Raw genomic sequence first — 12841 nt, forward strand, 5'->3', positions numbered from 1 at the left:
GGAAAAATCTGCAGCCAAGAATACTGCATTTAGCAAGGCTATCATTCAAAGTAGGAGAGACAAAATGTTTCTCAGACAAACAAAAATGAAAGGAGCTTGTGACCAATAAACCAGTCCTACAAGAAATATTAAAGGAGACTCTGTGTGCAAAGGAGAGACCAACAGTGATAAAGATAAGAAAGAATCAGAGAACATCTCCAGAAACAACAACAAGACAAGTAATAAAATGGCACTAAATACATACCTATCAATAATTATTTTGAATGTAAATGGACTAAACACTTCAGTCAATGTAGGATGTCAGAATGGATAAAAACCAAGACCTATCTGCATGCTGCCTGCAAGAGATTCATTTTAGAACTAAAGACATGGGCAGATTGAAAGTGAGGGGAGGAAGAAACATTTATCAAACAAATGGATGTCAAAAGAAAGCCAGAGTAGCAATACTTATACTGGACAAACTAATATTAAAACAAAGACTATAACAAAAGATAAAGAAGGGCACTATATCATAATAAAGGGGACAAACCAACAAGAAGATCTAACAATTGTAAATGCTTGTGAACCCAACATAAGAGCACAGAAATATATAAAACTATCAATAAAAATCATAAAAGAACTCATTTATTTTTTAAAGATTTATTTATTTTAGAGAGATAGTGAGCAGGGGATGGGGAGAGGGAAATGGAGAAGCAGACTCCCTGGTGAGCAGGGAGTCCAACACAAGGCTCCATCCTAGGATCCCAGGAACATGACCTGAGCTGAAGACAGATGCTTAACCAACTGAGCCACCCAGGCATCCCCTAAAGGAACTCATCTATAATAATACAAAAATAGTAGGGGACTTTAACACCCCCAATAATATCAATGGATAGATCATCTAAACAGAAAATCAATAAAGAAACAGTGGCTTTGAATGACACACTGGACCAGACAGACTTTAACACATATATCCAGAACATCCCATCCTAAAATGAGTAGAACACACATCGTTTTCAAGTGCACACAGGACATTCTCCAGAATAGATCACATATTATGTCACAAATAAGGCCTTGACATATACAAAACAATTAAAATCATACCATGCATCTTTTATGACCACAATGCTATAAAACTAGATAGAAGTCAACGACACAGAGAAATTTGGAAAGACCACAAATACATGGAGGTTAAATAACATGCTACTAAACAATGAATGAATCAACCAGGAAATCATAGAAAAAAATTGAAAAATACATGGAAACAAATGAAAATGCAAACACAACAGTCCAGGGGCACCTGAGTGGCTCAGTCAATTAAGTGTCTGCCTTCAGCTCAAGTCATGAATCTGGGGTCCTGTTTCTCCCTTTACCTCTCCCATTGTATGGAAGACCCACAAAAAGTTAAAAATAAAACTACCCTGTGATCTACTAGGTTATTAGGTATTTGTACTACTAGGTATTTACCCAAAAAACACAAAATACCATTTCAAAAGGATACATGCACCCCACATTTATAGAAGCATTATCTACAATAGCCAGACTATGAAAATAACCCAAGTGTTTTTCCACTGATGAATTGATAAAGAAAATGTGACATATATATCTATATATGTGACATATATACATATATATGCATATAAATATTACAGAATATTACTCAGCCAAAACAAAGAATGAAATCTTGCCATTTGCAACTATGTGGATGGAGCTAGACAGTATTATACTAAATGAAATATGCCAGAGAAAGCCAAATACCATATAATTCCACTCCTATGTGGAATTTAAGAAACAAATGAGCAGAGGAGAAAAGAGAGAGCAAGGCAAACCACAAAAGAGACCCTTAACTATAGAGAACAAATGGATGGTTACTAGACTGAAGGTTGGGGGGAAGGAGATGGGTTAAATAGGTGGCTGGGATTAAGGAGGGCACTTGTGATAAGCAGCAAGTGTTGCATGGAAGTGTTGAATCTGGAGAAGAAGGTGTTAGCATCTTAGAGTGGTGAGTGGCCTCTAAATTGGTTCCCAAAAATTCCTGCCTCCTGGTATTTACTCTCTTGTGTAATCCTTTCTCCTTGAGACTTGCTGGACTTACTGACTCACTTCTAATAAATAGAGTGTGGAAGAAGTGATTAAATGTGATTTCTGGGGCACCTGGGTGCTCAGTGGGTCAGGCATCTGCTTTTGGCTCAGGTCATGATCCCAGGGTCCTGGAATGGAGTCTTGCATTGGGCTTTCTGCTCAGCAGGGAGCCTGCTTCTCCCTCTCCCTCTGCCTACAACTCTGCCTACTTGTGTGCTCTCTCTCTCTCTCTGCCAAATAAATAAATAAATAAAATCTTTAAAAATATATTTTGTGGTTTGTTAACTAACTGGAATTAAAAAAACTTAAAATAGATGAAAATTTTAAAAATAAAATACACTAAAGTTCAATTGGGTATTTTCAAAATTTTTCATATGACTGTTCATTAAAAACAAATTTTTGTACCTTATGGCCACTTCATTTGTTTTCACTTTTCAAGAATATAATGTACAAAGGACTCATATCCAAGACACATAAAGTACTCTGAAAGAAGTCAGCAACAAGAAAACAATGTAGTGAATATATGTATTCACCAAAGAAGATACACAGATGGCAAGTAAGTAAATGAAAAGATGCTTGTCATTTGTCATCAGGAAAATACAAATGAAGCTACTATGAGCTATTACTCATAGTAATATGAGTAATATTTAGAATAGCTAAAATCCAAAACCTAACAATCCCAAATGGTGATGAAGATTCAATGTAACAGGAACTCACATTCATTGCTAGTGGGAATGTGAAATAATAAAATTACCTGGGAAAACAGTTTGGAAATTTCTTACAGAGCAAATGGTCTTGCCAGAGCAAAATGGTCTTGCTATATGATCCAACACTCATAGTCCCCAGTTATTTGAAATCTATGTTCACATAAAAACCTATACACAAATGTTTATAGCAGCTTTATTCATAATTGTCCCAAACTGGAAATAATGAAATTGTTCTCCCACAAGTGAACGGATAAGCAGATTTGGATTTGGAAACAATGGATACTAATCAGTCATAACAAGAAAGAATTCATACCATATGGATCTTAAATATTGCTAAGTCAAAGATAGCAGTTCCAAAAGCCTACATATTGTAGGATTCTGTTTTTTCAATATTCTGGGAAAAGACAAATTGTAGGGATGGATAACAAATCAGTATTTGTTAGGAGTCAGGAGGGACTGATTTTGACTACAAAGAGGACTCAGGGAAATTTTTAGGGTGATACAACTGTTCTTTATGTTACTATGTGGAAAATACATGATTCTACACATTTGTCAAAACCTACAGGACAGAATATCACAGGGTAAAGCTAAATGTATGCAATTTAAAAAAAAATCATAGTATCCCAGGGTGAAATGTAGCCTGTGACAAATAAATCTAACTGTATTACCTCTATATGATATAACTGCACTGAAGAGGGTGGAGAAAAAGGAGCTGACATAAGTGACTTTGGAAAATGATGTTTTGATTGGGAAATGTATGACCAAACACAAAAATAACTGCACATAAACACAATTTTAGTTAGTAAATTTGTTTCTCACAGGGGTACAGTTTAAAAATACGAAATTACATTCATACTAAGATTGAACAAATAAGTATATAAATAGTAAATGATGTGAGTCAGGTTCCTCACTATCAGTAAAAGAGGTCATAAATAAGGGAGAAGTCTAGAATGAACTACATGATACTGGATTAGAGGGTTTTTTTATAAATTTATTTTTTATTGGTGTTCAATTTGCCAACATACAGAATAACACCCAGTGCTCATCCCATCAAGTGCCCCCCTCGGTGCCTGTCACCCATTCACCTCCACCCCCCCCTCCTCCCCTTCCACCACCCCTAGTTCGTTTCCCAGAGTTAGGAGTCTTCCATGTTCTGTCTCCCTTTCTGATATTTCCTACCCATTTCTTCCCCCTCCCCTCTATTCCCTTTCACTATTATTTATATTCCCCAAATGAATGAGACCATATAATGTTTGTCCTTCTCCGATGGACTTACTTCACTCAGCATAATATCCTCCAGTTCCATCCACGTCGAAGCAAATGGTGGGTATTTGTCGTTTCTAATGGCTGAGGAATATTCCATTGTATACATAAACCACAGCTTCTTTATCCATTCATCTTTCGATGGACACCAAGGCTCCTTCCACAGTTTGGCTATTGTGGACATTGCTGCTAGAAACATCGGGGTGCAGGTGTCCCGGCGTTTCATTGCATCTGAATATTTTGGGGTAAATCCCCAGCAATGCAATTGCTGGGTCGTAGGGCAGGTCTATTTTTAACTCTTAGAGGAACCTCCACACAGTTTTCCAGAGTGGCTTGCACCAGTTCACGTTCCCTCCAACAGTGCAAGAGGGTAGGGAACCGCTTTTGTAAGGAGCGTCCTCGCTGCCCTAATCTTGTAGCTGTAATCTCTATAGACAAAATGATTAACTGGAATACTCTGATGTGATCAATATATTTACCAATCTGTAATAAAGTAAGAACTGGGAACACCTGGGTGGTTCAGCTGGTTGAGTGTCTACCTTTGGCTCAGGTCATGATCTCAGGGTCCTGGGACTGAGCCCCACATAGGGCTTCCTACATGGTGGAGAGTCTGCTTCCCCTCTCCCCCTAGCCCTGCTTGTGTTCTCTCTCTCTCTCTCTCTCTCTCTCTCAAATAAGTAAATAAAAGCTTTTAAAAAATAACATAAGAATTTATTTTTGTAATTTGGGGAATTGTGTACCTTGATTCATTTATAAACGTTTTTTCCCCTAAAAATTAGTAATTGTTACTGTGAAAAAGAAAAAAGAATTAAAGGGGAAGGACCACATTGGGAAAATTGCATTTCTCTCCAGCATAATTAAGGAATACAGTGATTAAGGACCAAAGTAATGATTTAGGAAGGGGGAAAAAAGCATTGTTAGTTGACAGAGACATGGTAAAATAGGGAAAGAAGCATTGTAAATACATTATTTTGGACATGGAACTGATTTCCAGTTATCATTAATGTCATTTGTTTTTGGCAGTTAGTTAAGATCTAAGGAATGGTAAGCAATGTTTGAATAGCAGCAGGTACAAGAAAATAATATTCCCTGCTACTAGAAACTGCTCTTGGCCAGCTTTCCCCTTCTACTCCAGGTCAGGGATTTTACATAAACACAGTTGAAGGGAAGAGGAATTCTTTTCAATAGTTTTCTCTCTCTCAATTTCCAGTTTCAACAGCCTCTTCCCTTTCAAGAGGGCTGCCTTTGGCTTCACCTACCTTCCCAAATCCACCAGTTACTCCACAGCACATATTTAATCCACCTCCTAAAGACAAATGCTAGGTTTTGTTTTTGCATTCAACCTCTTTCAACACACACGCGTGCACACACACATGCATACACGCACATGTGTGCACACACACACGTGCTATAAAAATTCTTATCACTGCCGATGCTTTCAAAGAATCAGCACTTTCCTGGCAAGAGAAAATCAGGGGATAACATTACTAATAGACAACTGAGGGATGCCTGGGTGGCTCAGTGGTTGGGCGTCTGCCTTTGGCTCAGGGCATGATCTCAGAGACCGGGGATCAAGTCCCACATCAGGCTCCCTCCATGGAGCCTGCTACTCCCTCTGCCTGTGTCTCTGCCTATGTGTCTCTCATGAATAAAAAAAAAAAAAGACAACTGAGTCATAAAGGCAATATCATTTGGCAGATTATTAATGAGCCTTTCCTCATTAATTGTTTGTCATTCAAGAAATCATAACTTAAGGGCACTACCTGTATAAGCAAAAGTGAAATGTTCAGTAATCTTTCTTACCTAAGGAATATATCCCAATCCATTCATTCATATTGAAATAAATGAGGTTTAGAATTCATTTTGGCAGAAAGCTACTAAGTATCAGATATTCCCTAGGAATTTGAAATTCCCTAAATAGGGACCTTAAGTATTCAGAGATGTTTTTGGAAAATGGCAAAAGTCTTCAGAAAATGAGTCAAAAGGACATTGTTTATTTTTCATGCATAAGCAAGAATTAAAGAATAAAAGCTCAAAGGGAAGATAACAAATATGAATAATACACAGGAAGCACTTTAGAAAAAACTTCTGCATTTTTAAGTTGTGTTTTTCACTGAGTTTTAATATTTGCTAGGTACAAGTAATTACATTTTTATGAAAGAGGAAAACATCAAATAAGCCATTTAAAATGTGGAAGAAAAGTTTAGAAAATTCAAAAATGAGAGTAAATTGGTTATTCATGTCAAATTATGAAGAATAATGATCACATTAAATATAAGCTTGTCTTATTAACACTGGGTTAATATCACAGTAAGGTATGGAATAATAGGAAAAATTTAAAAATCTGTTTTTTCCTTAACAACTTTAGAAAAACATACATAAGTGTTTAGTAAAACAAAATACCTACAACTTCAACTAAGACATTCTGGATTTTTAGGTTGTGGAAACAAATAAAGGAAATCTCATCTAAAGGGAGTTGGAGGGCAGCCCGGGTTGCTCAGCGGTTTAGCGCCGCCTTTAGCCCAGGGCCTGATCCTGGAGACCTGGGATTGAGTCCCACGTCAGGCTCCCTGCCTGGAGCCTGCTTCTCCCTCTGCCTGTGTCTCTGCCTCTGTGTGTGTCTCATGAATAAATAAATAAAATCTTTTATAAGTAAGTAAGTAAATAAATAAATAAAATGAAGTTGGAAAGACCTGAACACTTCTAAACTGCCCCTCCCAATTTCCTTCTTTTTCCTTCTAAAAGAAACAGTTTAAATACATATTCAACATCAACACCCACTCATTTTTTTAATTTGGAATTAATAATGAGACTAAGGTTTTTAATAGGCCTCTAAATCTTATAATTCATATTTTTGAGCCCCTACTATGTGAAATTTAGCATCAAACAAGTTAAACAGTCTTTGTCTTTTAAAGGAGCTCATCGTGATGGTCCAGCCAAACTTTCCAAACTACCTAGAGAAAAAATCAGTTCAAAATGTCACTCTCTGCTTTTACAAGATAGGTACTTGAGCATATTACATACTGTCTAATTCACTTTTTCTTTACCTGTAAAATATGAATCATAAGATAAAAATTAACTCAGAGTGTATCTGTAATGAGACCATACAGAATTAATAGCCCAGAGACAGATTAATATTGACTTTGGATTAATAGATAATATTGATTCTGGATTGATACATTACTTTTCATTACTCCTCATTAAATGATTTCTTTATACATATGCATGCACACACACATACATGTACATACATATACGCATATATACACACACACATATATATATATATACATGTATACACAATTTATTTATGGAGAGTGACATAAGCTACCAACTACTGCTATCTATAATCCACTTCCCTACGAATATATCATCAAACCTACTGCATGTATTAATCTTTAAAGAAGTGATTAAAAAATAAAGAAGTGATTATATGGAACATTGAATAGCACTTCAATGCAAAAAAATGAAAATATGAGTTTGCAGAACAAGCTTTTATGTTAGCACTAAAAAAATACCCAGCATAGGGCACCTGGGTGGCTCAGTCAGTTAAGTGTCTGCCTTTGGCTCAGATCATGATCCCAGGATCCTAAGAACGAGTGCCATATTGGGCTCCCTGCTCAGCAGAGTCTGCTCCTCCCTCTGCCCCTCCTCCCTGCTCAGGAGCTCTCTCTCTCTCATGCTCTCTCTCAAATAAATAAAATCTTAAAAAAAATACCCAGCATATACTAGGTGCTCACTAGAAATATACTGAATGAATAAGAGTTAATCACTGACACTGTGCCAAAATTTATTGTCTAATGATTAGTTCTGTAACATTTTTAAATGATGAATGGAAGTGAAAGTCAAAGAGTTTTCACATCTATGGCACCGCCATAAGTTTTATGTGTTGACTCTGCACTTACTATGAATAATGCTGTGATGGCTAATTTTACACGTTAACTTGACTGGGCCAGGAAGCACCCAGATATTCAGTTAAATATTATTCTGTGTATGCCTGTGAGAATGTTTATCCATGAAATAAACATTTAAAACAGTGGACTGAGTAAAGCAGATTGCCCTTCCTAATATGGGTAAGCCTCATGCAATCGTTTGAAGGCCTGACAAAAATGGAAGGCTGACTTACCACTAAGAACCTTTCCTGCTTGATTGGCTTTGACCTGGGACACCGGTTTTTTTTCCGTACTTTGACTTGAATTTTCTGGATTTCCAGCCTGCTGGTCTTTGAGCTCTCCCAGTTCTCAACTTTGCCAACTGCAGATTTTGAGTTGTCAGCCTCCAAAATCATGTGAGCAAACTCTTTATTTTTATACACACATAATATACATGTACATATACATGTATTATAATTAATATATATACATATACACACACTTTTAGATATATATGTGCACGTGTGTGTATATATATACATACCCTATTGGTTCTGTTTCTCTGTAGAACATTAATACAATACAAACACTCACCACAAACATTTCAAAGAAACCTTTATCTTATAGTTCTGTATAAATATTTTTAAGAAACATGATCTGATTTGAAGTCTTCACATTCTATGCTTATATTTAGTTTTATATTCCTTATTTTAGAAAACCTGAATGCAATGCTTTTGTTGATATTTATGTATATTTCCTTTGTGGAAATTTGAAGTTCCAGCCCATGCTTCTTTATTGATTTCCCTTAGAAAAGTTGTTTTTTAAGTCTTAGGTTTCTTTTATTTCTCTTCTTCCCTAGGAGGTAATGATGAGGAATGAAATATTTGAGAAACACCATTATCACCCCCTTAGAAACCATTCAATAGTATTATTATTTTAAATATTTGAGGAGTATAATTATAGGGATAAGTTATTAAATAATCTTGAGACATAATGAGAAAATGTTCTACAAAATCAAGATCTCCTCTACTTAAACAGAGTCTTATAATGAATTCTACAATGGAATCTCCCAAGAAAATTTTCGAAGTCTACAATTATATTAAAACTAAACACTGTTGTTAAGCAAATAAGGATTAAAATTTTCTCACTGAGAAATTGATCATGTAGTTCTTTTCCATCTGCAGTATGTGATTCTATCATTAAGGTCAACTTATCAAATAGGTGTTAGTCTATTTACAGAATCAACAATTAAATGCCTCTAAAACTGCCTAGGTAAGTTTACATCATGACATTTGGTATTTGATTCTTTGCTTTCATCAAAAACACTGATTACAAAATAGTGTCAATTTCCAAAGAGAAATAAAGAGACAAAAAAAAAAAGGTGCATTAACTGGAGTCATGGGATTAGCCCTTTTCTGAAAATAGGCATTTTATCCTTAGTTTATCTGAGAGTACTTCTTATAATAACCCTGTCACTCTTTGACCTTGAGAACAGATACCACATTTGATTCTTCTGCATATCTCCAGAATCAAACACAGTGTCTGACACTTATGTGGAATATCTACATGGTTGTTGCATTAATGCACAAATAAATGAATTATAAATACCTAGGTTGGTTTTATGTCTTCCATTATAATATCCTTGAGTTCTAAGAATATATTGTCTTTTAAATTAAATTAAATTAAAAGGCAAAACTATAGAGACATAAAGTAGATTAGTGGTATGCAGGTCTGGGGAGTGACTGCTTATGGGGAGCCAATTTCATTTTGGATTGATGAAATGTGAAATTTGATTGTGGTGATGGTTGCACAACACCATGAATATACTAAAAACCTTGCAAATACTCACTTTAGAAAGGTGAGTTTTATAGTACACAAACTGTATCTTAATAGAGTTGTTTTATTCTCTTTTGGGGGGGAGGGGCGGGGAGAGAGAGAATCCTAAGCCGTCTACAAGCCCAGCACAGAGTCCGACCCCACAACCCTGAGATCACGAGCTGTGCTGAAATCAAGAGTTGGGTGCTTCACTGACTGAGCCACCCAGGCACCCCTAGAGTTGTTATTTTTAAAAAGGGCCTGAAGGCAGTCTGCACCAGGACCCCTGGGTGGTGCAGTGGAATTAGCGGGGGACTCGCTTTCATCTCAGGTCCCAATCCTAGGCTGGTGAGATGGATCCCCAGGTAGAGCCGGGCACTTAGCACAGAGCCTGCTTAAGACTCTCGCTCTGCTCCTCACCCCCCCACTCCCAACACTCTCTCGGTCTCTCAAATAAACAAAAAAATCTTTAAAAAAAAAAAAAGAGACTCAGCACTGCCCTTGGCTTCCTGCCCCGCCCAGACTCAGATGGAACGTTGAAGCGGTGCCCCGCCGCGCCCCACGCCCCGCCCGCCGGCCACGCCCTCGCCCCGCCCGCCGGCCACGCCCTCCCCACGCCCCTGCCACACCCTGTGCCCCGCCCCGCCCCGCCGGCCACTCCCTCGCCACGCCCCCTCGCCCGCCCCCCGCCGAGCACGCCCCGCCCCCTCACCTCGCCCCGCCCCTGCGTCGTGACCCCGCCCCCCCGCCTAACGGATTCCACCTCCCACCTCCACAACAACGGACTTTAAGGGACTTCCCTCCTGCCGCATCGCACCGCAGGCGACGCCCATCTCCCAGGTTCGCCAGAACTAGCACCCCGACTGCGAGGCCGCCGTCGACAGCCGGATCAGCCTGGAGCTGTCCGCCTCCTACGTCTACCAGTCCATGGCCTTCTCCTTGGAGCGCGACGACGGGGCCCTGAGGAACTTGGCCCGCTTCTTCCAGCGCCAGGCCCGCGAGGAGACCCAGCACGCCGAGATGCTCGTGGAGCTGCAGAACCGGCGCGGGGGCCGCATCCGTCTGCGCGACGTCAAGAAGCCCGACCGCGACGCCTGGGAGAGCGGCCCGAGGGCCACGGAGCGCGCCCTGCACCTGGAGAAGCGCGTGAACCACAGCCTGCCTGCTCGACCTGACCTGCACCGGCTGGCCACCGACCAGAACGACGCCCAGCTCTGCGACTTCCTGGAGGCCCGCTCCCTCCGTGAGCGAGCGAGCGAGCGAGCGAGGCAAGGCCATCCAAGAGCTCTGGGAGGCTACGGCACCAGCCTGCGCAGCGTGGGGGCCCCGGAAGCCGGCCCTGGCTGAGTACCCGTTCGACAGGCTCACCCTGCGCCACAGCCACAAAGAGAACTGACCTGGCACGGACACCTCCCCCGGGCAGGGCCCAGGGCGACTTCCCCTGGGCGCCCCGCCGAGCGTGCATGTTGCAGTATTGCCTTGGCAGAACCTTCAGGTTTTTTTCTTCCAGTTCTGCCATAAATTATAAATAAATAAATAAATAAATAAATAAATAAATAATAATAAATAAAATAAAATTATAAAGTTGTTTGGTTTCAATAAAGTTATTTGGCTCAAAACTTTAAAAAGGTCTCTGGTTGATTCCCGCGCAAACCCTTCACCTTTTAAGTTTTACAACAGGTATTCAGGAGTCTCTCCACCCACCTCTGCCCCATCTGTATGCAGCTCGGGATCTCTGAAGATGGAGAGGAAAGGTACTCCATGGAACCTGGAAAACACAAATCAATCTTCCCCTGATAAACGATGTAAGGGTGGGGGTGGGCTGGGGTGGGTCGGGGTGGGCCGAGATGGGCCCAGGTGGGCTGGAATGGGTCAAGGTGGACGGGTGGGGGGGGGGAAGGGCTGGGATGAGCCATGGGACCCTGGAAAATACAATATCAATCTTCCCCTTATAAACGACGTGGTTATATGAGGATGGGGGTGGAGTGGGATGAGGTGGTCCCTGGTGAATGGAGGTGCATGTGAATAGTAAAAGTATAGAAACTATCCCCTGAAGCTCATGACTGCAGTTGCGTCTGGGGAAGAAGGAAAAGGAATGTGATTGGGCAGGGATTAAAATAAAGGGGTCTTGGCTTTATCAGAAATGTTTATCTTCATTAAATTCTGCAAATACTAATGGTTAGATCTGCATAGCAAGATGGAGGTCTTGGAGGTCAGAATGTCAGAGTATCTCTGACAAGCTCATCCTGGGCAACAGTGATAATAGGAAATGAGTCTTAGGCCAGCTTCAACATAGACACCAGCAGTAACTTCCCGTGGTCACCAATGCCTGGCATACATATTGCAATTACAAAATGATCACTTATGTATGTTTTCTTTAATATGTCTCATATGTATATCTCTCTATATAAGTGTATTTGTATTCATTCCAAATAGCAACAGAAGAGTTTATTGTGAATCTCCAGACAAGATCCTGAATGTTTGCTTAGGAAGACACTGTTGAAAAGCACTGGATTATTATAAATCAATTTAGCTGCTTCCTAGACCTTTCCTGAGTCTGGTTATATCTCTGCCATTGGGTTTCATGAGTCCAACTTTGATTTAGCTTTTGTTATTTGCTACCAAGAAAACCTAAACTAGTATGTCTTATTATCATACCTTTACCAGGCTCCACTGTAATTATTTACAGTAGAGTAAATAGCTCCTCTAGAGTAGTAAGTGGCATTTTTTCTTTATCCCTAGACGAAGTTCACTGAAATGAAAAAGGAAGGCAAAAAAATTTTTAAGTTACCTGGATGGAAATACAGAGTAGGTGAAGACTGCCACCATAGGCATCCCTTTCATCCAAAAGTATTCCCTTTATAACTTACAGGTTTTAATTCCTTAGACCAGCCTTTCCAAGACTGAACACAAAATATTAGTAGGTGTTCAGTGAAAAATGGATTCATGGATATATATAAACACACACATATGAATATATATATATATATATATATATATATATATAATGTAGTCCTTAAATTAGCAGGAATTTTTTGTTTTATTTTTCAGTTTTTGTTTAGGAATTTTAAGTCTTTAATGCAAATATATATATACATATATATATATATATAGTGAATTTAT

At 39.3% G+C, this 12841-nt stretch overlaps 1 protein-coding gene across 1 annotated transcript; it reads left to right on the top strand.

Annotated features, from left to right (window-relative positions):
• The first annotated feature begins 10454 nt into the window (after positions 1–10454).
• Positions 10455–11271, top strand: LOC119868273 (ferritin heavy chain-like). Its single transcript, XM_038586484.1, has one exon. The coding sequence runs from the start codon at positions 10646–10648 to the stop codon at positions 11063–11065; it is 420 nt and encodes a 139-aa protein (XP_038442412.1). The 5' UTR covers positions 10455–10645; the 3' UTR covers positions 11066–11271.
• The last annotated feature ends 1570 nt before the right edge of the window (positions 11272–12841 follow it).

This window comes from Canis lupus, chromosome X (assembly GCF_011100685.1).
Source record: "Canis lupus familiaris isolate Mischka breed German Shepherd chromosome X, alternate assembly UU_Cfam_GSD_1.0, whole genome shotgun sequence".
NCBI classification, from domain to species: domain Eukaryota; kingdom Metazoa; phylum Chordata; class Mammalia; order Carnivora; family Canidae; genus Canis; species Canis lupus.